The 25,544-nt window shown below is 64.6% G+C and overlaps 1 protein-coding gene across 1 annotated transcript; it reads right to left on the bottom strand.

Moving 5' to 3' along the window:
• Positions 1 to 1,054: 1,054 nt before the first annotated feature.
• Positions 1,055 to 24,203, bottom strand: DBNL (drebrin like). Its single transcript, XM_068156661.1, has 14 exons — positions 24,078 to 24,203; positions 23,306 to 23,361; positions 18,064 to 18,176; positions 15,877 to 15,951; positions 15,423 to 15,569; positions 14,088 to 14,165; positions 12,952 to 13,103; positions 12,012 to 12,066; positions 11,042 to 11,116; positions 10,840 to 10,943; positions 7,538 to 7,704; positions 5,116 to 5,222; positions 2,541 to 2,637; positions 1,055 to 2,419 (listed from the first exon to the last, which is right to left on the bottom strand). The coding sequence occupies exons 1-14, from the start codon at positions 24,158 to 24,160 to the stop codon at positions 2,280 to 2,282; spliced, it is 1,449 nt and encodes a 482-aa protein (XP_068012762.1). The 5' UTR covers positions 24,161 to 24,203; the 3' UTR covers positions 1,055 to 2,279.
• Between the last annotated feature and the right edge of the window lie 1,341 nt (positions 24,204 to 25,544).

Raw genomic sequence — 25,544 nt, 5'->3', positions numbered from 1 at the left:
ATCCATCCTCACCCTCATCCTTATCCATCCATCCTCATCCTCACCCATCCTCATCCATCCCTCATCCTCATCCATCCATCCTCATCCATTCTCCTCCTCATCCATCCTCATCCATCCCTCATCCTCATCCATCCTCATCCTCATCCTAGTTTCATTCAGGGTTGGAAGGGACCACAAGGATCATCTAGTTCCAACCTCCCTGCCATGGGCAGGGACACCCTACACTAGATCAGGCTGGACAGAGCCTCATCCAGCCTGGGCTTAAACACCCCCAGGGACAGGGCCTCGACCACCTCCCTGGACAACCCATTCCAGGGTCTCACCACTCTCATGGTGAAGAACCTGCCCCTCACATCCTCATCCATTCCTCATCCATCCATCCTCATCCTCATCCATCCTCATCCATCCCTCATCCTCATCCTCATCCATCCATCCTCATCCATTCTCATCCTCATCCATCCTCATCCTCATCCATCCCTCATCCTCATCCATCCCTCATCCATCCATCCTCATCCTCATCCATCCTCATCCTCATCCATCCCTCATCCTCATCCATTCTCAGCCTCATCCATCCTCATCCTCATCCATCCTCATCCATTCTCATCCTCATCCATCCCTCATCCTCATCCATCCATCCTCATCCATTCTCATCCTCATCCATCCATCCTCATCCATTCTCATCCTCATCCATCCTCATCCTCATCCATCCCTCCTCATCCTCATCCATCCATCCTCATCCTCATCCATCCTCATCCATCCCTCATCCTCATCCTCATCCATCCTCATCCTCATCCATCCCTCATCCTCATCCATCATCCATCCTCATCCTCATCCATCCTCATCCTCATCCATCCATCCTCATCCTCATCCTCATCCATCCCTCATCCTCATCCATCCATCCTCATCCATCCTCATCGTCATCCATCCCTCATCCTCATCCATCCCTCATCCTCCATCCACCCTCCATCCATCCCTCCCTCCCTCTATCCATCCATCCCTCCCTCCCTCCCTCCATCCCCCTTCCCCCCATCCCCCCTCCATCTCCACCCCTCCATCACCAAAGAAAAGCCCTTTTATTGTCACCAGGAGGGATGGGGACAGCACAGGAGGAGCAAAGGACCCCTGGGACCCTGGGGCCAGGCTGGGAGCAGCCCCTGCAGGAGGGGGTGGGTGAGGCCAGGAGGCCCCTGGCACCCCCAGCAGAGCTCCTGCTACATCTGAAGGGACACTGAGGGAGGGCAGAGGGCAGGGAGGGGACAGCTGGGCTGGGCTCTTCCTTGTTCACAGTGAATGTGGGGTGCTGGGGGGGGAGTCCCAGCCCCTCCCTAGGCTTTGCTGGGTCTGCTCCAGAGGCTCCTGCAGGACTTCAATCCCCAGGCAGCCCTGGGGGCAAGGGAGCTGTGGCAGTGCTGAGCACAAGGGGGGCAGGGGCTGCTCCTCGGGGGGCAGAGGGAGCGTGGGGGGCAAGAGGCAACTTGGTCCCTGCAGATGTCTCCTGAGGGCATGGTGCCCCCTGGGCAGCCAGAGGGGCAGGGGGACAGCAGCACTGCAGGGGCTCAGGACAGGATGGGACCCTTGGGGACAGAGGGGGAAGGAGGCAGGAGCTGAGTGCTGCAAGGAGCTGAGTGCTGCAAGGAGCTGGAGCAGCTCTGGTGCCCCCAGCAGCCATGGTGCCAGAGCAGCTCTGGTGCCCCCAGCAGCCATGGTGCCCCCAGCAGGCCTGGTGCCCCCAGCAGGCCTGGTGCCAGAGCAGCTCTGGTGCCCCCAGCAGCTCTGGTGCCCCCCAGCAACCATGGTACCCACATCAGGCCTGGTGCCCCCCCAGCAGCCCTGGTGCCCCCAGCAGCTCTGGTGCCAGAGCAGCTCTGGTACCCCCCAGTAGCCCTGGTGCCCCCCAGCAGCCCTGGTGCCAGAGCAGCTCTGGTGCCCCCAGCAGCTCTGGTACCCCCCAGCAGCTCTGGTGCCCCCCAGCAGGCCTGGTGCCAGAGCAGCCCTGGTGCCCCCCAGCAGCCCTGGTGCCAGTGCAGCCCTGGTGCCAGAGCAGCCCGGGTGCCCCCCAGCAGCCCTGGTGCCAGTGCAGCCCTGGTGCCAGAGCAGCTCTGGTGCCCCCCAGCAGCCCTGGTGCCCCCAGCAGCCCTGGTGCCAGAGCAGCCCTGGTGCCACAGCAGCTCTGGTGCCAGTGCAGCTCTGGTGCCCCCAGCAGCCCTGGTGCCCCCCAGCAGCCCTGGCGCCCCCAGCAGGCCTGGTGCCAGCGCAGCCCTGGTGCCCCCTGCTGGCCCTCACTGGAGCAGCTCGACGTAGTTGGCAGGGAACATGCCGAAGCGGCCGTCGGGGCCGTAGCCGCGCCACCAGCCCTCGTCGATCATCTCGATGTTGGTGATGATGTGCTCGGGGTCGAAGGAGATCTCGGTGTCATCAGCTGCGGGCACACAGAGCAGGGCAGCTCAGCCCCCGCCGGCCAGCCCCGGGGCTGCCTGGCACGGCGCCCCCCGGGGGGCAGGGGGGGCAGGCTGCGGGGGGCGGCGGCGCCGGGGCCTCACCAGCCTGGTAGTCATAGAGCGCCCGGGCACACAGCCCCTGCCCCGACAGCTCCGGCACCGGCTGGTACTCCTGGGGGTAGGCAGCGGCAGGGGGGCCCTGCAGGAAGGAGAGCAGCAGAAGAGCACTTGTTGGAGTCACCAGCACCATGCACAGTAGGGTCACATCCTGCCCCTGGGGCACAGCAGCAGTGGGGTGAGCGGGGCCCCGGCCCGGGGCGGGAGGGCACGGCTGGGCACGCGGCCCTGGGGTCCCTCGGGGGTCAGCTGCCCTCCTGCCTGAGCCGGGTGAGGGCGCGGAGGGCGCTGCCGCCCAGGCCGGTGGTGGCGCTGAGCTGGCGGGAGTGGTGACGCCGCCTCTGGCTGTGCCACGCCGCGATGTGGTGCAGAGCTGGGCATGAAAGCCAGCAAGGACAAGGGTAGAGTCCTGCACCTGGGGAATAACGACCCCAGGGACCAGTAGAGGTTGGGGACTGAGCTGGTGCAGAGCAGAGAAGAGAGGGACCTGGGGTCCTGGTGGGGCAACGGGATGGGGTTCAAGGGCTGGATCCTGACCTTGGGTCACAACCACCCCAGGAAGGCTCCAGGCTGGGGGCAGAGTGGCTGCAAAGTGCCCAGCAGGAAAGGCCCTGGGGGTGCTGGGTGCCAGCAGCTGGAGAGGAGCCAGGGAGTGCCCAGGGGGGCAAGGAGGGCAGCAGCAGCCTGGCCTGGAGCAGCAGTGGGGTGGGCAGCAGGAGCAGGGCAGGGAGTGTGCCCCTGGGCTGGGCACTGGGGAGGCCACAGCTGGAAGCCTGGGGTCAGATTTGTGCCCCTCAGTCCCAGAAGGACTTTGAGGGCTGGAGCAGGGCCAGGGAAGGGCAAGAGAGCTGGGGAAGGGTCTGGAGAGCAGGGCTGGGGAGGAGCAGCTGAGGCAGCTGGGGGGTTGAGGCTGGAGCAGAGGAGGCTGAGGGAGAGCTCATTGCTCTCTGCAGCTCCTGAGAGGAGGCTGGAGCCAGGTGGGGGTTGGGCTCTGCTCCCTAGGAACAAGTGATGGGAGGAGAGGAAATGGCCTCAGGGTGCCCCAGGGGAGGCTCAGGTTGAGCATGAGGAACAATTTCCTCCTGGGAAGGTTTGTCCAGGCCTGGCCCAGGCTGCCCAGGGCAGTGGTGCAGTCCCCAGCCCTGCAGGGATGTGGCAGCTCAGGCTGGGTGCCTCCTGCTGCTGCCACACACCTCTGGGGTCCAGGCTGTGCTGGGCACAGGGAACAAAGGATTTCCTACCCACAAACCCCTCTGCAAAGTCCTTCTCTTCCTCTCTGTCCCATGGGGGATGCTCCCTAGCAGGTAGCACTGGGGGAGTGTCTCAGGGCTCTTAGGTCTGTCTGGGCCTAATGCCAGGAGGAGGCTGGGGGGGGACAGCCCCAGGCCTGGGCAGCCTGGGACCAGCCAGCAGTGGGGGGGAAGAAAGAGCCCTGGTGGGGTTTGGGTAGACCCTCAGGGGAGGAGAAGGGATGTGGGAGGCCTCTGGGTGTGCTGAGAAGGATGCTGCACACTTTGGGATGTCTTTGACTGCTTCTCAGTCAGATCTCCCACCAGTGCCAGCCTCATCCTGCTGCCCCTCTCAGGCAAGAGAGACTCTGTCTGCCTCTGAGCCAGGGCAAGGGGCTCCAAAGCCCTGCAGATGTGGTGCTGAGGGCCACAGGTGGTGCCCTGGGGCAGTGCTGGGTTCAGGGCTGGCTTTGATGACCAAAGTTTGATGTCAGCATTGATAACCCAAGGCACTCTGTGCCTCAGGGACAGCTCTGTGCCTCAGGGGCAGCTCTGTGCCTCCAGGGACAGCTCTGTGCCTCCAGGGACAGCTCTGTGCCTCCAGGGGCACCTCTGTGCCTCCAGGGACAGCTCTGTGCCTCCAGGGGCACCTCTGTGCCTCAGGGACAGCTCTGTGCCTCAGGGGCACCTCTGTGCCTCCAGGGGCACCTCTGTGCCTCAGGGACAGCTCTGTGCTTCCAGGGACAGCTCTGTGCTTCCAGGGACAGCTCTGTGCCTCCAGGGGCACCTCTGTGCCTCAGGGACAGCTCTGTGCCTCCAGGGACAGCTCTGTGCCTCCAGGGGCAGCTCTGTGCCTCAGGGGCAGCTCTGTGCCTCAGGGGCAGCTCTGTGCCTCCAGGGACAGCTCTGTGCCTCCAGGGACAGCTCTGTGCCTCCAGGGACAGCTCTGTGCCTCCAGGGGCACCTCTGTGCCTCAGGGACAGCTCTGTGCCTCAGGGGCACCTCTGTGCCTCCAGGGGCACCTCTGTGCCTCAGGGACAGCTCTGTGCTTCCAGGGACAGCTCTGTGCCTCCAGGGGCACCTCTGTGCCTCAGGGACAGCTCTGTGCCTCCAGGGACAGCTCTGTGCCTCAGGGGCAGCTCTGTGCCTCCAGGGACAGCTCTGTGCCTGGCTGCTGGGCACTGCAGACTCCAGGGGCCAGAGGAGCTGAGCTGGGGCAGCTCTCCTGCTGCTGGCTGAGAAAGAAGCAGCAGCAGCTGTGGGGCTGCTACCTCCTGCCAGAACAGGACCATGGCCAACTCCTGGGTGCCCTCCCCCAGCCCAGCACCCACCTGGGGAGGTTCCTCATAGATGGCTGCAGAGTCTGCTGGCTCCTCATACAGATTGGCCTCCTCCAGCTGGGCTCCAGGGGCACTGCCGTTGTACCTGGAGTCTTCTCCTGCAGCACACAGCTTCCTGTCACCCTCCCTGCTCCCTGTCACCCTCCCTGCTCCCTCTCCCTGCTCCCTGCCACCTCTCCCTGCTCCCTGCCACCCTCCCTGCTCCCTCTCCCTGCTCCCTGCCACCCTCCCTGCTCCCTGCCACCCCTCCCTGCTCCCTCTCCCTGCTCCCTGCCACCCTCCCTGCTCCCTGCCACCCCTCCCTGCTCCCTCTCCCTGCTCCCTGCCACCCCTCCCTCTCCCTGTCACCCCTCCCTGCTCCCTGTCACCTCTCCCTGTCACCCTCCCTGCTCCCTGCTCCTGCTCCCTGCTCCCTCTCCCTGCTCCCTGTCACCCCTCCCTGCTCCCTGCCACCCTCCCTGCTCCCTGCCACCCCTCCCTGCTCCCTGCCACCCCTCCCTGCTCCCTGTCACCTCTCCCTGTCACCCTCCCTGCTCCCTGCTCCCTCTCCCTGCTCCCTGCCACCCTCCCTGCTCCCTGCCACCCTCCCTGCTCCCTGCCACCCCTCCCTGCTCCCTGTCACCTCTCCCTGTCACCCTCCCTGCTCCCTGCTCCCTCTCCCTGCTCCCTGCCACCCTCCCTGCTCCCTGCCACCCTCCCTGCTCCCTGCCACCCCTCCCTGCTCCCTGTCACCTCTCCCTGTCACCCTCCCTGCTCCCTGCTCCCTACTCCCTGCTCCCTGCCACCCTCCCTGCTCCCTGCCACCCTCCCTGCTCCCTGCCACCCCTCCCTGCTCCCTGTCACCTCTCCCTGTCACCCTCCCTGCTCCCTGCTCCCTCTCCCTGCTCCCTGCCACCCTCCCTGCTCCCTGCCACCCTCCCTGCTCCCTGCCACCCCCCCCTGCTCCCTGCCACCCCTCCCTGCTCCCTCTCCCTACTCCCTCTCCCTGCCACCCCCCCCTGCTCCCTGCCACCCCTCCCTGCTCCCTCTCCCTACTCCCTCTCCCTGCCACCCTCCCTGCTCCCTGCCACCCCTCCCTGCTCCCTCTCCCTACTCCCTCTCCCTGCCACCCTCCCTGCTCCCTGCCACCCCTCCCTGCTCCCTCTCCCTACTCCCTGCTCCCTGTCACCCTCCCTGCTCCCTGTCACCCTCCCTGCTCCCTGCCACCCCTCCAGCCTTGCAGTGCCACCAAACTCCTGCTGGACTCCCAGCCATGGCTCCTGCCCTGCTCAGGGGGTGTGTGGAGCACAGGAAGGGGCCAGAGGAGAGGCCCAGAAGGCTCTGGTGGGGGAAGGAAGACGAGCCCTGGCCAAGCTGCTCCTCCTGGTGAGCAGCAAACCCGGTGGAGCAGAGTGCTGGGCCAAGAGCAGCATCTAGTGGTGGCTGAGGCCTGGGGGACCACCAGAGCTTGGCCACCCTGTTCCTCCTCATTCCTGGTCTCCACCTGCCCCTGGTCCTGCTCCCTGGGCTGGATGGAGAAGCTCTGCCACAGCTGCAGGGTTTGATTCACCACAGGAGGTCTGCTGCTGGCTGAAGCCAAAAGGCTTCCCAGGTCCATCCTGACTCCTTTGGGCAGCCCCTCTGCTCCTCCCCAGCAGCCCTCTCTGCCTGCTGGAGCTGCCTGGGGACAGGGAGCTGCTTTGCTGGGTCTCAAGGTGCTTTGGGAAGTTCTGAGTGTGGAGGCCAAAGCCCTGGCAGCAAGGGAGCTGGAAAGGAGCTCTGGGGGAGCATGGAGCTGAACTCCATCCAGATGCTCTCAGCCTTTGGGCACTGAACCTCCTGCTGTGGCTGAAGAGGAAATGAAAGGACTGGATTTGGGTTGGAAAGGACCTTCCAAGGACACCCCCAGCCAGAGCAGGCTGCTCACAGCCCCAAACAACCTGACCAGCACTGCTGCCAGCCTTGGGGCAGCTCCCAGCTCTCTGGGCAGCCTGGGCCAGGCTCTCCCCACCCTCAGTGCCAAACATTTCTCCTTCTCTCCACTCTCAATCTGCCTCTTGGAGCCCAAACCATCCCCCCTTGGCCTGTCCCATCAGGCCCTGCTCTAAACTCTGCCCCCAGCTTTCTGCTCAGCCCTTGAAGCACTGCAAGGCCATCAGGAGGTCTCCTGGAGCCTTCCCCAGGCTGAGCAACCCCAACCCTCCCAGCCTGGCCTCAGCAGAGGGCTTCCAGCCCTTGGAGCACGTTTGTGGCCCACCCCCAGGCTCAGCCCTGCCTGTCCCCTCCAGCTGGAGGCCATCCCTGCAGGTTTCTGCCCCTGAAGCTCTTCCCAAGGCGTGGGGAAAGGACCCAGAGCTCAGGCAGTGCCCAGAGCTGGGGCTGCCCCTGGGAGGGGTGAGGCTGAGCTGCTGCAGTGAGGAACCAACCCACCCACCTGCAGCAGGTCCTGGTGAGGCTGGAGGTGCTCCCCAGGCGGAGGAGGGGGTGAGGGAGGCTGGAGCAGCATCCTGGGCTGGAGAGAGAGGAGGGGCAGGAGCCGGGGAGCTCAGCTCCCGCTGCAGGAAGGGGCTGCGCAGCTTCCCTGGAAAGGAAGGAAAGGTCCTGCAGGAGCTGGGCTGTGCCAGCACTGCCCCAGGCCCCAGGGGGAGCCACTGGGGGCAGCTGCCTGGTGCTTTGTGCCCATTGCTGGCTGATCCTCCCAGGCAGGATGTTCCAGCTCCCATCCTGGCTGGCAGAACCAGTTTGGCAACTGGGAGCAGCCCAGCAACCTGACAAGCAGAGCAGAACCCTGGGGGAGAGGCTGGAGGAGCCAGGTCCTGCTGCCTGGGATCTCACCAGGGACTTCTGCAACACCCCTGGGCTTCACAGCTGGCAGGACATTGGAGCAGGGAGGCTGTGGCTGCCTCCTGCCTGGAGGTGCTGAGGCCCTGGGCAGCCTGGGCTGGTGGGAGGGGTCCCTGCCCATGGCAGGGGCTTGGATGAGCTTTGAGCTCCCTTCCAACCCAACCCCTTCCATGGATCCAGCAGCTGGGAGGTCTGGGACAACTCAACCTGGAGGCCACCAGCATGGTGTCCTCCCCAGTTTGTGGAGAGGCAGGAGCCAGGCCCAGCCCTGCCCTGCCCCTGCCCTGGGTGCCAGCAGTGCTGGGGGCAGTTGGCTTCCTCCCTTCCACTGCAGAACTTCAAATCCTGAGGGGTTCATTCCTCAGCCTCCAGAACCAACCTGCCCCTGTTAGGACATTGGGGTGGCTCAGCCTGACTGGCAGAGTGCTCAGCACTGGCCCAGCAGGCAGCCTGGTGCCCAGGCCTGGATTTGAAGGCTGGGTGAGGGCAGGGCTGGGTGGTGGCACTCAGAGAGCTGTGGCCAACAGCTCAGTGTTCAACCAGTGGGGAGGGGAATCCCTCAGGGGTGGGCACTGGCACCAGAGGCACCCTGAGCACATCTGAGATGGCACCAAGCTGTGTGGGCACCCCTGGAGGGGAGAGATCCATCCAGAGGGACCTGGGCAGGCTGCAGAGCTGGGCCCAAGGCAACCTCAGGAAGCTCAACAGTGCAGCTGGGGCAGGGCACAGACCCAGCCTGGGGGAGGAGTGGCTGAGAGCAGCCTGCAGCAGAAGGCCTTGGGGGGGTCAGGTGGTGACAAACTCCCCAGGAGCCAGCACTGGGCCCTGGCAGCCCAGAGCCAGCTGAGTGCTGAGCTGCAGCCAGAGCAGGGAGAGCAGCAGCACAGGGAGGGGATTCTGCCCCTCTGCTCTGCTCTGCTCAGCCCCCACCTGCAGCACTGCCTCCAGCTCTGGGCCCCAGCACAGGAAGGACCTGGAGCTGCTGGAGAGGCTCCAGAGGAGGCCACCAAGGTGATCAGAGGCTGCAGAACCTCCCCTGTGGGGCCAGGCTGGGAGAGTTGGGGCTGTTCAGGCTGGGGAGGAGAAGGCTCCAGGGAGGGTGGGAGAGACTGGCACCTTCCCAGCACCCTCCTGCCCTGCTGAGCCCAACCCTCAAGGGCTGTAGCAACCCAGGAAGGCTCAACCTGCATCCTTCAACCTGCACCCCCCCCAGCAGCCTAGGAGGCTCTGGCACAGGCTGCCCAGGGAGGCTGTGGCTGCCTCTCCCCTGCAGGTGCTGAAGGCCAGGCTGGATGAGGCCCTGAGCAGCCTGGGCTGGTGGGAGGTGTCCCTGCCATGGCAGGGGGCTGGAGCTGGCTGAGCTTTGAGCTCCCTTCCAGCCCAACCCATTCCATGGTCCCTACCCCCCAAGGCACTTTTCTGCCCCTGTCACAGATGCAGCTGAGCTCCTCCCCAGGAGGCTGAGCTGAGCTGCTGATCCAGCCCTGCCTCATGCTCCCAGCAGCTGCTCTCAGCTTGGATGGTCAGGTTGGTGTCCTCCAAAGGCTCTCACTCCTGCTTGGATCAAGCAGTGAGGAACACTGGGGGGCAGCCAGGACAGACCATGGCTGGGGGTCCCCTTCTGGCATGAAGAGAGGCAAATTTCATCTTGAAAATGACCTTTGAGCTGCAGAAGTGAACTTTCCTCAGCTGCTAAAGCTGCAGCAAGAGCCTGGAGCTGCTTCCCAGCAGGTTCCCCCTCAGCTGTGCTGCTGCAGGAGGTTGTTGCTCCCCAGGGGCAGGACCCTGCCCTTGCCCTGCTTGAGCCTCCTGAGGTTCCTCTGCCCCAGCCCTGCAGCCTGCCCAGGGCTCCCTGGGTGTCTGACCTCCTGATGGAACAGTTCAGGATCACCTGAGGTCTGCTGTCCCTTCATCCAGGTCATTGATGAAGAGCTTGACCTAGACTGGACCCAGTCCTGACCAGTGGAGGACACCAGAGAGAGGCTGAGAGCTGGCAGAGAGGAACCTGATGAAGCTCAGCAAGGAGGAGTCCTGCACCTGGGCAGGAAGAATAACCTGCAGCAGCAGAGGCTGGGAGGGGATCTGCAGGAGAGCAGCCCCAAGGAGAAGGACCTGGGGGGCAGCAAGTTCTGCATGGGGCAGCAATGTGCCCTGGGGGCCAAGAAGGCCAAGGGGGTCCTGGGGGCATTCAGAGGAGTGTGGCCAGCAGGGCCAGGGAGCTTCTCCTCCCCCTCTGCTCTGCCCTGCTGAGGCTACACCTGGAATATTGCATCCAGCTCTGGGCTCCCCAGCTGCAGAGGGACAGGGATCTGCTGGGGAGACTCCAAGGGAGGCTCCAAGGCTGCTGAAGGGACTGCAGCACTGCCTGGGGAGGAGAGGCTGAGAGCCCTGGGGGTGCTGAGTGTGGGGAGGAGAAGGCTGAGAGGGGATCTGAGCAATGTCTATCAGTACCTGAGGGCTGGGGACAGGGCCAGGCTCTGCTCACTGTGCCCTGGGACAGGCCAAGGGGCAATGGATGGAAGCTGCAGCACAGGAGGCTCCACCTCAGCATGAGGAGGAACTTCTGCACTGGGAGGCTGCAGAGCCCTGGAGCAGGCTGCCCAGGGAGGCTGTGGAGTCTGCTCTGGAGCCTTCCCAGCCCTGTCTGGATGTGTTCCTGTGTGCCCTGTGCTGGACTCTATGCTCCTGCTCTGGCAGGGGCTGGACTGGATGATCCCCAGAGGTCCCTTCCACCCCTGACCTCCTCTGACCTGTGACCACAACCTGCTGCCCCAGTGAGCCCAGCACCGAGCTCTGGCCTTCAGCCAGCTCTGGACCCACCTCACCCACCCCACGCTTCCCAGGCCTCCCTGGGTGGCAGCTGTGGGGGATGAGCTCAGGCCTGGCACCCACCTGGCTGTGCCACTGGCACCCCCCTGGGCAGGAGCTGTCCTCTCCTTCTGCTGGAAGATGTCCCTGGGGTTCACCTCCCTCTGGGCGATCAGCGCCGCAGCCTCCTGCGGGAGAGGCACAGCACAGCCTCAGGCCAGGGGCAGCCAGGGGGCAGGGAGCAGCTGAGCCACACAGCCACCCCCAGCACACCTCTGCAGCCTACCTGAGCCTTCTCCACCGACTTGCTTCTCTTGAAGCCTTTCCTCTGCCTGGCCTCCTCCTCCTCAGCTTGCTCCTTCTGCAGCCCCAGAGAGAGCTGCTGCAGCCCCAGCAGGCAGCCAGCCTGCCCTCTCCAGCCCCAGCAGGCACACAGCCCTCCTCATCCTGCCTCTTCCATCCCCCTTCTCACTCATCCAACTCCATCCACTCCCATCCAATCCCCCCTATCCCTCCTCCAGCCCTCTCCATCCCTCCTCCAGCCCTCAATCTAGCCCTCATCCAGTCCCCCCTATCCCTCCTCCAGTCCCCCCATCCCTCCTCCAGCCCTCTCCATCCCTCCTCCAGCCCTCTCCAGCCCCATCCAGCCCTCATCCAGTGCCCCCCATCCCTCATCCAGCCCCATCCATCCCTCATCCAGCCCTCTCCATCCCTCATCCAGCCCTCTCCATCCCTCATCCAGCCCTCATCCAGCCCCATCCAGCCCTCTCCAGCCCCATCCAGTCCCCCCCATCCCTCATCCAGCCCCATCCATCCCTCATCCAGCCCTCTCCATCCCTCATCCAGCCCTCTCCAGCCCCATCCAGCCCTCATCCAGCCCTCTCCAGCCCTCTTCCAGTCCCCACCATCCCTCATCCACCCCCAGGACAGGAGATGGTGATGGAGGGTGGATGGGGAGGAAACCCCCAGGATGTGGGAGGGAGAGGCTGGAGCTCTGCTGGGCTGAGGACAAGGATTTGGCCACCAGTGTGACCATCAAGGGCCACCAAGTGAGATCCCAGGCTGTGGAAGCCCACCCAGAGAACCCAGTGATGGCCCCAGAGGCCTGGAGGCTCAGCATTCCCTGCCCAGGGATGCCCAGGAGCTCCTCCACCCCCCTGCTACCCCAGCCCACAGGGTGCTCTGCCCCATGACACCCTGACCCCCATGGGGCAGGCCTGAAGTCACCAAGCCACAGGGACAGCCCCAGAGCTCACCCACTGCTGCTGCTCCTTTTCCCTGTTCTCTGCCTCCTGCTGCTGCTGCAATCTCCTGCAGGGACAGACCACAGCCTGAGCTTCCCCAGCAGGCAGGGCAGGGGGGGTGGGCTAGGACTTCACCCTGGGGAGACCTGACCCCACTTTTGGAGCCAGATGAGGAACCACAGGAGGAGAGTGGGGCAGGAGCTGCTCCAAGGGTGGGAGCAAAGCAGGGAACTCCCTCCCCCCAGGGGCACAGAGAAGAGCACCCAGCACAGGGGGGCAGGGCTGACACCTCCAGCCCAGCTCCAGACAGGAAGGTGATGTCCTCTGCAGCCCCACACCACCCCTGGGGGAGGAAGTGAAGCAGCACAGTGCTGGGCCCTGCAGACAGCAGCTCCCCTTGCAGGGCTCCCAGCCCTCCCCCAGCCAGCCTGGACCTCGGGCACCCACCAGTGGAATCTGTGGTAGCCTCATGGCGGTGCCAGCTTGCAGGGACACGTTACAGAAGCATTCTGCAAGGGGGTGCTTGGTGCTGGGGGGCAGGGAGAGCCATGGAAGGTGCTGAACAAGTGGCTGCTTTGGCCAAGGAGAAGATGCTGTCCCCATCAAGGGGTCTGGCCGGGGGCAACCCAGCTGGAGGAGCCCCTGAGCCAGCCCAGTCAAACCTCCACCTCCATGAAGGTGAATGTGGCTCAGCCACACCTCAGGTGGCATGGGGGCAATCAGGGGAGTGAGACCAACAGGTCCAAGGGCATCAAGGTGTGGTGGTGGCCAGGCTGAGCCTGCCCTGGTGCAGGATGAGTCCTCAGCTGCTGCCTTAAAGGAGGTCTCTGGCGCTGCAGCGCCGGCAGCAGCAGGGACCACACCGCGCTGCTGGGACAAGGGGACACAGCTCCAGGAGATCCTGGAGAGGGCTCTGGGCACTGTGCCCACCCTGTCCAGCCCAAAGACTCACTTCTGGGCCTCAATCTGGCTGGATCTGGCTTTGTAGCTCTGCTCCCTCCTGGCTGCCTCCTGCAGCTCCCTCTCGCGCCGCTCGCGCTCCAGCCGCTGCCGCTCCTCCTCCGCGCGCCGCTTCTCCTCCAGCCTCCTGTTCTCCTCATCCTTCTGGGGGCACAGGTGGCACAAGCCCTGCCTTCAGTCCTCTGGGAACCACCCCACAGCCAGCCCTCTGCCGCCCCAGCAGCTTTGCCACCTCCCCTGCCCGGGCAGGGAGGGCTCCCTGCAGCCGCTGGCGGCTGAGCCAGGCCGGAAGCCAGCGGGGAGCAGGCAGCAAACACAGAGCAGCCTCCTGCCCTCAGCCTCCAGAGCTGCCTTCAGAAAGGCAAAGCCCCCAACCCCAGCCCCTCCTCACCCAGCTGCAGTTTGCCACCCAGCCTCTCCCCCTGGGCCCAGCCTGCTGCCAAGTCTGAGGGAGCTCAGAAGCTCTTCCAGACCTTTGTCCTCCTCCCTCTGCAGCCCAAGGAGGACTCCAGGAGAGCTCCACTCGGAGAGGGGAGCTGCAGATGGAGAGAGAGCAGAGGAGCATGGAACCCCACACTGGTTTGGGTGGGAAGGGACCTTCCAAGCTCATCCAGTCCCAGCCCCTGCAGCCAGCAGGGACATCCCCAGCCAGAGCAGGCTGCTCACAGCCCCAAACAACCTGACCTGCACTGCTGCCAGCCTTGGGGCAGCCTCTCTGGGCAGCCTGGGCCAGGCTCTCCCCACCCTCAGTGCCAAACATTTCTCCTTCTCTCCACTTTCAGTGTGCTTCTTGGAGCCCAAACCATCCCCCCTTGGCCTGTCCCAACAGGCCCTGCTCTAAACTCTGTCCCCAGCTCCTGCTCAGCCCTTGAAGCACTGCAAGGCCTCCAGAAGGTCTCCTGGAGCCTTCTCTTCCCCAGGCTGCACAACCCCAACTCTCTCAGCCTGGCCTCACAGCAGAGGGCTTCCAGCCCTGCCAGCATTGCTGTAGCCTCCTCTGGCCCTGCTCAAACAGATCCCTGTTTGTGCTGAGGGCTCCAGAGCTGCCCCAGGGAACTCCACACCTCCATCCCACCTCCCATCCCACTGATGCAGCTGCAGCAGAGGCTGCTCTCCTGCCTCCCTCACCTCAGCCTTGGCCCAGAAGTTGTCTTTGTTGACTCTCTTGATCTCACACATTGCATTTGTCTTCTGGTAGACAGTGCCCTGGGGGGAAGGCAGAAGGTGACACTCATGGAGCAACCACAGGTCATAGTATCAGTCAGGGTTGGAAGGGACCACAAGGATCATCTAGTTCCAACCCCCCTGCCATGGGCAGGGACACCCCACACTAGATCAGCCTGGCCAGAGCCTCATCCAGCCTGGCCTTAAACACCTCCAGGGACAGGGCCCCAACCACCTCCCTGGACAACCCATTCCAGGGCTTCACCACTCTCATGGGGAAGAACTTCCTCCTCACCTCCAGCCTGAATCTCCCCACCTCCAGCTTCATTCCATTCCCCCTAGTCCTATCACTACCTGAGATCCTGAGCAGTCCCTCCCCAGCCTTCCTGTAGCCCCCTTCAGATACTGGAAGGCCACAATGAGGTCACCCCAGAGCCTTCTCTTCTGCAGGTCCTGCAGGTCCTGGTCAGGGCTCTTTGCCCTTCCCCAGTCCCACAGCCCAGCAGCCTGGGCTGGAAGGGCCAACAGAGCCCTGGGACTGGAACCTGATGCTTCACCCCAGGCTTTCAAGAAGGGTTGGCTGAAGCCCATCAGTGCCTGAGCTGCCACTAGTGGAGACTCCCAGCCTGGTCCAGCCAGGGGCAGCCAGCAAGGTGACCAGAAGCCCTGGGAAGGTGGCCCTGCCACAGCAAAGCAGGGCTGGGGGCCACTGAGGGCTCAGCTCAGCTCTTCAGCAGGGCTGCAGATCACCTGCAGCTGAGCTTCTCCCCTGGCAGCTGAGCAAGCTCCTGGCTGGGGTGTTCAAAAGCCACCTTCCTCCAGAAGGCTTCAGCTGAAGGGAAGTTGCTGAGGCCTCAACAGTTTCAGTGGGAAGGGACCTTCCAAGCCCATCCAGCCCAACCCTCTGCACTGAACAGGGACATCCCCAAGCAGAGCAGGCTGCTCAGAGCCCAAACCAGCCTGACCTGGGATGGTGCCAGGCGTGGGGCAGCTCCCACTTCTCTGAGCTGCTCAGGCCAGGCTCTCAGCACCCTCAGTGCCAAACATCTCTTCCTTCTCTCCCTCTTTGAGTCCCAAGCCATCACTCCTTGTCCCCACCACCCCCTGTGGCTCTGCCACCACCCCATCTCCCTGCCTGACTCACTCCATACCAAGCCAGAGAGAGAGGAGCCAGCCCTGGTGCTTCCACAGCCACAGCAGGGCACAGGGACCCCTGACACCCACCACAGCGTGGCCCCAGCCCCTTCTCCTGCCTGCAGGCACAGAGTGCCCACAAAGCCACCCCAGGAGCCAACTCACCACAGGAGCTTGAGGACCTGAGTCCTGGAACTTGCTGCTCTCCTTGTGGAAGTTGTAGTTGGCCCCAGAGGCCTTGGCAACCTTCTCCATGATGAGCTCAGGCTCCACGTCCTCCTCGGCGCGGGCATTGATGGTGACATGAGCCCCCTGGGCAGGGGGCACAGCACAGGGGTGAGAGGGGGCTCCAGAAGCCACCACAGCTGCTCTGAGAGGTCCCCACCAGCAGGGCAGAAGAGGCTCATGCCAGCTCCCCTCCGCTCTCCAGCCCTACTCTGGCCTGCAGGAGGCTCCTCCATCCCCGAGGCATGCCCCCGAGCCCTCCCGCAGCTGTCCCCAAGCCTGCCCTGCAGGCATCCCTGTGCCACCCCAAAGAGCAGGGCACAGGTCCCTGTGGCCATGGCCTAGCCTGAAGCCCCCCACAAGCCAAGCAGGACCCCAAGGCAAAGGCTGAGACCTTCAGGAAGTTGGCCACGGTGCTGACGTGGTTGGCGCAGGCTCCTTTCCGGACGTCGTTGACTCCTTCCCCTGTCTGCAGAGACCAGCAGCTGAGAGACCTCCCCCAGCACCCAGCCCAGGGCCAGGGGGCACAGCCCCAGGCTGCTCCAGGGCAGGTTCAGGCTGATGTGAGGAAGAAATTCTTCCCAGGCAGAGGTTGGCCACTGGAATGTGCTGCCCGGGGAGGTGGTGGAGTCCCTGGCCCTGGAGGGGTTTCAGAAGAGCCTGGAGGAGGCCCTGGGTGCCATGGTTCAGCTGATGGATGGGGGGGGGGAGCCTGGACTTGGTGAGCCCAAAGGTCTTTGCCAGCCTGGCTGGTGCTGGGAGTCTGAGCCTGGGACTCTGCCTCTGATGCTGTGACCCTGGAGGGCAGCCAGGAGCTTGGGAAGAAGTTCTTCAGTCCCAGGGCAGTGAGGCTCTGGCACAGGCTGCCCAGGGAGGCTGTGGCTGCCTCCTCCCTGGGGGTGCTCAGGGCCAGGCTGGATGAGGCTCTGAGCAGCTGAGTCGAGCTGAGTGCTGTCCCTGGGCATGGAGGGGAGGTTGGAGGAGAGGATCTCTGAGCTCCCCACAGGAGAGGTTCTCCAGCCTCAGAGCATCCTGGTGGCCTCCTCTGCACCCTCTCCAGCAGCCATCCTGTGGCCTTCTGGGATTCTGTGCTTGGAAGAGCTGAGGCTGGGGCTGGCTCCTCCACAGCAGGCCCTGCCACCAGGCTCTAATGAATGGCATCCTGGCAGCAGGGCATGGAGCTGCCAGGCCCAGGCTGGAGAGGGTCAGGGAGCATCACCCCCAGCATGGAGGGAGTGACAAGAGGCCAAGTGTGGATTCTGTGGAAGCTCAGCATGGCTGGGTCAGAAGAGACCTCTGGAGGTCTCTAGCCCAACCCCCTTGCTCCAGCAGGGCCACCCAGAGCAGGCTGCCCAGGATCACAACTGCTTTGGAAGGTCCCCAGAGGAGAGCCCCAGCCCAGGTTGGGTCTCTAGCAGCAGCTCCTCAGCCTGAGTCTGCAAAGCATCTGTGGAGGCCATGGCAAAGCCCTCCCCAGGGGGGCTGGGCTGGTGTTGGTCACCTTCTGGTACAGAAGCACAGAATCACCTGGTTGGAAAGGACCTCCAAGCCCCTGGAGTCCAACCAGAAGCCAACATCTCCCTGCACACAGCTCCCATGGGCCTGAGCTCCTCCCCCAAACATCTCTGGAACCCCTCCAGGGCTGGGGACTGCACCACTGCCCTGGGCAGCCTGGGCCAGGCCTGGGCAACCCTTCCCAGGAGGAAATTGTTCCTCATGGCCAACCTGAGCCTCCCCTGAGGCTCCTTGAAGCCATTTCCTTTCCTCCCATCACTTGTTCCTTGGGAGCAGAGCCCAACCCCACCTGGCTCCAGCCTCCTCTCAGGCCCTTGCAGAGCCCTGAGCTCTCCTGGAGCCCAGGTGAAGCCTGTGTCAAGGAGGTGTCCCCAGAGTCCTTGGGGCTATGCAATGGTTGCCAAAGGACTCCCAGGATGGACAGCAGCATCCAGTGCTGGCACCTTCCCTGGAGGAGCAGGGGCTGAACATGGTCAGCTTTGAGCCAGGCATGCCCAGCAAAAGCCATTCCAGAACCCCACCACTGGCCAAGGCTGGTGGCCACAGCTGGGGGAAGAGGGAGAACATGGGACAGAACCAAGCCTGCAGGCACCAAGGTCAGTGCAGCAGCAGGGGGAGGTGCTCCAGGTGCTGGAGCAGAGATTTCTCTGCAGCCCCATGGTGAGGATCATCAATAGCAGATTCCACCTGCAGCCCCTGGAAGACCCCCAGAGGAGCAGGCTAAGGAGGCTGTGGGCAGCTGTGCTGGGGCAGGCTCCTGGCAGGACCTGCAGCCCCAGGCAGAGAGGAACCCACACTGGAGCAGGTCTGCTGGCAGGAGCACCTTGCAGGACCAGCTTGCAGTGGAGCCATGCTGGGGCAGGCCCTCCTTAAGGAAGGAGGTGCAAGCTGGTGAAGAGCTGGGGAGCCCAGGGAACACCCTCAGAATTGCACCTGGGGGGAGAGGACTCCAGGTGCCAGCTGCTGCAGGTGAGGCAGCCACGGCCCAGGGCAGGGCTGGAGGGAGGCTCAAGCCCAGCAGGTCCCTGCAGGGCCAGGGCCAGGGCCAGGGGCTGTTCACACTCACCCAGTTGATGAGGACATATTTGGGCAGGCCAGAGTTGGGGTCCTTCACCCTGCAGAAGGCATACATCACCTTCCCACTGTTGAGCTCCTCCACCATCTCCTCCAAGCCACCATCTGCCCCAGGAGAGGAGAGGAGAGAAGAGAGGAGGTGAGCTGAGCAGATCAGGCAGCTGTGGAGGGAGGGCCAGGCAGAGCCTGCAGCCTCCTGGCTGCTTATCAGCCAGAGTGTCCCACACCAAGAGCATTCCAGATGCCTCCTGTTGATCCCAGTACCTGCTCAAAGCACCACCCCCCCATGGCCCTCAGCACCACCCCCCCATGGCCCTCAGCACCACAGCTCCAGGGCTCTGGAACCCCTCCAGGGCTGGGAGCTCCACCACTGCCCTGGGCAGCCTGGGCCAGTGCTGAGAACCCTTCCAGTAAAGAAGTTTCTTCCAATGTCCAACCTGAGCCTCCCCTGACACAGCCTGAGGCCATTGCCTCTCCTCCCATCACTTGTTCCTAGGGAGCAGAGCCCAACCCCCACCTGGCTCCAGCCTCCTCTCAGGAGCTGCAGAGAGCAATGAGCTCTCCCTCAGCCTCCTCTGCTCCAGCCTCAACACCCCCAGCTCCCTCAGCTGCTCCTCCCCAGCCCTGCTCTCCAGACCCTTCCCCAGCTCTCTTGCCCTTCCCTGGCCCTGCTCCAGCCCTCAAAGTCCTTCTGGCAGTCAGAGCCCAACCCTGACCCTAGACCAACATCCTCAGGTCACCAGAGGCTGCTTTCTGTGGATTCTCCTCCTCCATCCCCAAGCTCAGACTCTGCTAAGGTTTGAAACAGAGCTGAGCTCTGCCCACAGGCAAAGGCTGGGAAGGTCCCCAGGAGCAGGAGACCTTCTGGAGGCCAGGCTGAGAGAGCTGGGGTTGTGCAGCCTGGAGAAGAGAAGGCTCCAGGAGACCTCCTGGTGGCCTTGCAGTGCTTCAAGGGCTGACCAGAAAGCTGGGGGCAGAGTTTAGAGCAGAGCCTGTTGGGACAGGCCAAGGGGGGATGGTTTGGGCTCCAAGAGGCAGATTGAGAGTGGAGAGAAGGAGAAATGTTTGGCACTGAGGGTGGGGAGAGCCTGGCCCAGGCTGCCCAGAGAGGCTGCCCCAAGGCTGGCACCATCCCAGGTCAGGTTGTTTGGGGCTGTGAGCAGCCTGCTCTGCCTGGGGATGTCCCTGCTGGCTGCAGGGGCTTGGACTGGATGAGCTTGGAAGGTTCCTTCCCACCCAAACCAGTCTGGGGCTCCATGATTCTCTGGGCAGCAGAAGTGGCTGTGCCTGGTCCCATGCCACCTGCCATGCCAACTCTGCTGCTCAAACAGGAAGCTGAGCAGAAGCCAAGCAGCTTGTGCTGGGCAGTGCCAACCCCAGGCACAGCAACCCTTGCAGGAAGCTCCTGCCCTCACCCTTGCCTGGCTTGAGTCAAGCCAGGGACATACAGGGTGATCAGAGAATCACAGAATGGTTCTGTTTGGAAGAGACCTTTCAGAGCACCCAGTCCAGCCCTGAGCCCTGCACTGCCCCAGCACCACCCTCCCATGGCCCTCAGCACCACATCCAGGTAGCCCTGAAACCCCTCCAGGGCTGGGGACTGCACCACTGCCCTGGGCAGCCTGGGCCAGGCCTGGACAAACCTTTCCAGGAGGAAATTGTTCCTCATGGCCAATCTGAGCCTCCCCTGGGGCAACCTGAGGCCATTTCCTCTCCTCCCATCACTTGTTCCTAGGGAGCAGAGCCCAACCCCCACCTGGCTCCAGCCTCCTCTCAGGAGCTGCAGAGAGCAATGAGCTCTCCCTCAGCCTCCTCTGCTCCAGCCTCAACCCCCCCAGCTCCCTCAGCTGCTCCTCCCCAGCCCTGCTCTCCAGACCCTTCCCCAGCTCTCTTGCCCTTCTCTGGCCCTGCTCCAGCCCTCAAAGTCCTTCTGGGAACTTGTTCTGAGAACCCTTCTGAGGGAAGCAATTCTTCCTGGTACCCAACCTGAACCTCCCTTGGTGCAACTTGAGACCACTTCCTCTTGCCCTGTCTCTTGCTCCCTGGCTCACCAGCCCAGCCCCCACCTCCTACAACCTCCTCTCAGGTAGCTGAGGGGAGCAATGAGATCTCCCCTTACAGAGAGGAGCAGAGCTACCCCCTGGCCCATGGGGGGACAAAACCTCAGCAGAGGGGCCCAGGGTGACCCTGCCACACGTTGGCCCTGCCCTGCCACCCCACCAGCCACAGCTTGGCTGCCAAAAACCTCCCAGAGAAGGAGGACAAATGCAAAAAGGAGGTGCTGGCAGCACAGAAAGACCTCCCCAGGCCAGGGTCCTCCTCTTGGCTTTGGTCTGAGCCCTGGAACAACGTCCTGCAGCTTCCCCCCTACCTGCTGCAGCTTCTCATGGAGCGGCTGCAGCTTTCCCCCGGCCCAGCTCCTACAGCATCCTCCCCGACTCCACCCCAGCCCCTGCAGCTTGTCCCCGAGCCGCACCGTCCCCCGGAGCTGCTGCAGCTTCCCCCTGAGCTGCAGCTTCCCCCTGAGCTGCAGCTTGCCCCGGAGCTGCTGCAGCTTCCCCCTGAGCTGCAGCTTGCCCTGGCACTGCACCGTCCCCCAGAGATGCTGCAGCTTGCCCCTGAGCTGCTGCAGCTTCCCCCCGAGCCGCACCGTCCCCCGGAACTGCTGCAGCTTCCCCCTGAGCTGCAGCCTGCCCCTGAGCTGCAGCCTGCCCCTGAGCTGCAGCTTCCCCCTGAGCTGCAGCTTCCCCCTGAGCTGCAGCCTGCCCCTGAGCTGCAGCCTGCCCCTGAGCTGCAGCCTGCCCTGGAGCTGCTGCAGCTTCCCCCTGCCGCTCTCCCCCCGGGCTGGGTTCCCTCCCCGCAGCTCTGTGCCTGCCGCGGAGCTTTCCGGAACTGCCCGAAACTGAATCCCGGCCGGAAGATGATAGCCAGGGAGGGGCTGAGGGTTTGCCCTCACCATTTAACAAATCCCACGGTGGGTGGTGGGGAGGCAGCTCTGGAGCTCACCCAGCCCAAGCCCTGCCCCAGCAGGGCACCCACAGCAGCTTGCCCAGGGGCACAGTGCCCAGGGGGGGTTGGAAGCTCTCCAGAGCAGACTCCACAACCTCTCTGGGCAGCCTGCTCCAGGCCTCCAGCACCCTCACACCAAACTACTTTCTCCTCCTCTCCAGCTGGCATCTCCTGGCTGCCACTTTGTGCCCCTTGCCCCTTGGCCTGGCCCTGGGCACCACTCAGCAGAGCCTGGCCCCAGCCTCTTGCCCCCCCCCAGCTCCTTCAGCTCTTGCTGAGCATTGCTCAGCTGCCCTCTGGGGCTGCTCTTCTGCAGGCTCTCAGCCCCAGGGCTCTCAGCCTTTGCTGCTGCCAGAGCTGCTGCAGGCCCCTCAGCAGCTTCCCAGCCTGCCCTGGACTCTCCCCAGCCCTTCCCAGGCTCTGCAAGTGGGGAGCCCAGAGCTGGAGCCAGGAGTGCAGCTGTGGCCTCCCCAGGGCAGGGCAGAGGGGCAGAGCCTCCCTTGCCCTGCTGCCCACACTCTCCTCCCTGCCCCCCAGGACACCCCTGAGGCCTTCTTGGCCCCCAGGGCACACTGCTGGCTCCTGGGCACCTTCTTGTCCCCCAGCCCTCCCAGCTCCTTCTCCTGGAGCTGCTTCCTAGCAGGTTCCCCCTCAGCTGTGCTGCTGCAGGAGGTTGTTGCTCCCCAGGGGCAGGACCCTGCCCTTGCCCTGCTTGAACCTCCTGAGGTTCCTCTCCCCCAGCCCTGCAGCCTGCCCAGGGCTCCCTGGGTGCCAGCACAGCCTGGGGCTGTCAGGCACTGCTCCCAGTCTGGTGCCAGCAGCAAACTGGCTCAGGGTCTGCTCTGTGCCTCATCCACATTGCTGATGAAGACCTCAACCAAGACTGGACCCAGTGCCGACCCCAGGGGCACACCACCAGGCCTCCAGCCAGACTCTGTGCTGCTGCTCACAAGCCTCTAAGGAGCTCTGTCCTTCAGTTCTCAATGCCACTCATCCAACCCAGGCCTCCTGAGCTTGCCCAGGAGCTGCTCTGGGTGACAGGACACAAAGGGAAGTGCTGGAGGAGCAGAGCTGTGCTGAGTCCAGCCAGGCCCAGGAGCAGCAGCACCTGGGACACTGAACTCACAACCTCACTGAGCAGCAAGACCTAAGCTCACAGCCCTCTTCCACACCACCATCAGCACATGCACGTCCCAGAGCCTCACCAGCCCCATGCTGATCTCCAGCACGGAGCCAGGACCCCACAGCCCCCATCCACGATGCAAAACCATCCAGGAACCAAAGCACCCTCGGCCTGGGCCCCACCAGTGCCTGTGGAGCTGCCCAGGACCACCTCACCCAGCCAGGAGCTATGAGAAACAAATGGGGCAGGGTGAGGGAGCCTGGCTGAGAGCTGGGGGATGCAAATCTCCAGAGTGGAGAAACCAGACAGGACAGGAGCAGTGCCAGCTGGGGCTCTGCAGCCAGAAGAGTTTGTGCAGCTGAGTGAGAACTAAAAGGAAAGCACAGAACCAAAGAACCAATCCTGGGATCGTGGAATGGTTCTGTTTGGAAGAGACCTTTCAGATCACTCAGTCCAAGCCTGAGCCCAGCACTGCCAGGGCACCACCATCCATGGCCTCAGCACCACAGCTCCAGGGCTTTGGAACCCCTCCAGGGGACTGCACCACTGCCCTGGGCAGCCTGGGCCAGGCCTGGACAAACCTTTCCAGGAGGAAATTGTTCCTCATGGCCAACCTGAGCCTCCCCTGGGGCACCTTGAGGCCATTTCCTCTCCTCCCATCACTTGTTCCTAGGGAGCAGAGCCCAGCCCCCTCCTGGCTCCAGCTTCCTCCCAGGAGCTGCAGAGAGCAATGAGGTCTTCCTCAGCCTCCTCTGTGGCCTCCCCAGTGCCCAGCCCAGGGGCACACTCCCTGCCCTGCTCCTGCTGCCCACCCCACTGCTGCTCCAGGCCAGGCTGCTGCTGCCCTCCTTGCCCCCCTGGGCACTCCCTTGCCGCACAAAAGCAGTTCCAGGAAGCCCAAGCTGGACTCTGAAGCACTCCCAGGTCCTTCCTTCCCTCGCTGCAAGCAAACCCCTCCCCCACACCCAGCCACGGCGGCAGGGCACGGCAGACACTTCCTCCTGCACCGCCGGGATGCCACCCGAGGCTCCGAGTGACAAAAGCCACCCCGGCCCCACGTGCCGAGCCCTGCAGACCCCCCGGGGGTGTCCCCCCCCCTCACCTCCGGAGCCAGCCACACGCAGGTCATTGCTGTTGCCTTCGTAGGTGAACAGAGCCCTGAGAGAGAGCCAGAGGAGCAGGGGTTTGTCCAGCCCAGGGGGGGAAATGTGCACTCAAAAGAGCACAGCACCGCCCAAAACCCCACAGCACCCCCCCGGTGGGCCACCCCCCCCCGCACAGGGGTCCCCTCCCCACCTGCCTGCTGCCCCACAGCCCAGGCTTTCCCCCCCACAGCCCCCACCCCCGACACCACCGCACCCCCGATCGCCTCCACCCCCCACATCCTCTGACTAATCCACCCCCCGCCCCCCACATCCCACGCCAGGCACTGGCCCAGCCCTGAAGCTTCCCTCACCCACCCTGCAGTCACCCCCACACGGCCTCGCTTCGCTTGTCCCCCCCGTCCCCGCCTCCCCCCACTCCGATCCCCCAGACCCTTCCCGATCCTCCCTGTGTAACCCGCAGCCCTCCCCAAACCCCCCCAACCCCCTCCTCACCACCCCCAATCCCCCCTCCCCACCATCCTCATATCCCCCTCCCCACCATCCTCATATCCCCCTCCCCACCATCCTCATACCCTCCCCCCAGCATCCCTCCATCTCCCCATCCCCCCCCAACCCCCCTACCCCCTGGATCCAACACCCCTCGAACCTCCCCCCCCCCATCCTCCGAACCCCTTCCACCCCTGCCCCACCACATCCTACACCCCCGGCCCACATTTCCCCTCCTGTGCCCCTCCCCGAGCTCCTTCCCAGTGCCCCCCAGAGCCTCACCAGTCCGTGGGGCTTCCGGCCGCCACCACGCTCCCGTAGGCCTCCTGCAGCGCTCGGCCGTTCTTGCTCAGGTTCAGCGCCATGGCAGCGCCGCTCCCGGACCGCCCCCGCCGCGCTCCGCACCTACCGGCACCGCCCCCCGCCCGCCCCCCGGCACCGCCCCTGGGGCCGCGCTCCGCACCTACCGGCACCGCCCCCCGCCCGCCCCCCCGGCACTGCCCCGGCACCGCCCCCCCGCCGCGCTCCGCACCTACCGGCACCGCCCCCCGGCACCGCCCCTGGGGCCGCGCTCCGCACCTACCGGCACCGCCCCCCGCCCCGCCCCCCCCGGCACCGCCCCTGGGGCCGCGCTCCGCACCTACCGGCACCGCCCCCCGCCCGCCCCCCGGCGCCGCCCCTGGGGCCGCGCTCTGCACCTACCGGCACCGCCCCCCCCGCACCGCCTCTGCGACCGCCCCGGCACCGCCTCCCGCCTGTCCCACCGGCACCGCCCCACCGGCACCGCCTCGGGACCGCCCCGGCACCGCCTCCTGCCCGCCTCACCGGCACCGCCCCACCGGCACCGCCTCGGCACCGCCCCACCGGCACCGCCTCGGCACCGCCTCGGGACCGCCCCTGGGACCTCCCCGGTACCGCCTCCCGTCCGCGCCTACCGGCACCGCCCTCCCCCTCCCGTAGCGCCCTTACCGGCCCCGCCCCCGGGACCTCCCTCGTCCCGCACGTACCGGCACCGCCTCCCGTCCGCACTTACCGGGACCGCCCCCGGAGCCTGCTCCCGTGGCCGGCCCCCAAGACTGCCCTCCCCGCCTGCACCTACCGGCACCGCCCTCGGGACCGCCCCTCCGGGCTTGGGCTCGGGTGGAACGAGAAAGCCCCCGGTGCCTGCAGCCGGCCCCGGCTGGTGGGACCTGGCTGGGGTCGGGGGGGTGTCTGGTAGGGGGGATGAGGGGAGGATAGATGGCACATGGGCACAGGGGTGCCTGGCATGTAGCAGGATGGCACAGCTGGAGGGATGCCAAGCTGGGCAGGAGGGCACAGTGCAGTTGGATGCCTTGGTGGGGCAGGGGGCATGGCTGAAGGGATGCTCAGCGCAGTTCACAGGGGTGAAAGCCTGCAGACACCTACAGACCCCTGAACACCTTGGAAGACTCAGAACCCTAGGGACCCCTACAGACCCCAGCTAGGGTCCCCACCTACGGACCCCTAGGGAGCCATAAGGAAGCCAGCAGACCCCTACAGACCCCTACGAACTCCTACAGACCATTGCATGCCCCTGTGAGCTCTTGAAGAATCCTACAGACCCCTACAGAGCCCTATAGACCCCTGCAGACCCCTACAGAGCCCTGCAGACCCCTGCAGACAGTTGCAGACTCCTGCAGACCCCTGTGCACTACGATAGAGCCCTACAGACCCCTACAGACTTCTGCAGACCCCAACACAACCTGGAAGACCACAACAGACTCTTAC

The sequence above is a fragment of the Melanerpes formicivorus genome, unplaced genomic scaffold, assembly GCF_026170545.1.
Source record: "Melanerpes formicivorus ecotype bairdi unplaced genomic scaffold, bMelFor1.0.p_v2 SCAF_34, whole genome shotgun sequence".
Lineage (NCBI taxonomy): Eukaryota > Metazoa > Chordata > Aves > Piciformes > Picidae > Melanerpes > Melanerpes formicivorus.
Note: the sequence above shows the minus strand (reverse complement) of the source record. Positions and strands in the feature narration are given on the sequence as shown.

What these genes read in the sequence shown, in the direction of transcription:
- DBNL (XM_068156661.1), bottom strand. Translation starts at nt 24,160, where the DNA reads ATGGCGCTGAACCTGAGCAAGAACGGCCGAGCGCTGCAGGAGGCCTAC. An exon ending in CCGTGGCCAACTTCCTGAAG is followed by an intron (nt 15,570 to 15,876) that starts GTCTCAGCCTTT and finishes CCCCCTGCCCAG; the next exon opens with GGGGCTCATGTCACCATCAA. An exon ending in ACTTCTGGGCCAAGGCTGAG is followed by an intron (nt 13,104 to 14,087) that starts GTGAGGGAGGCA and finishes CTGTGCCCCCAG; the next exon opens with AAGGATGAGGAGAACAGGAG.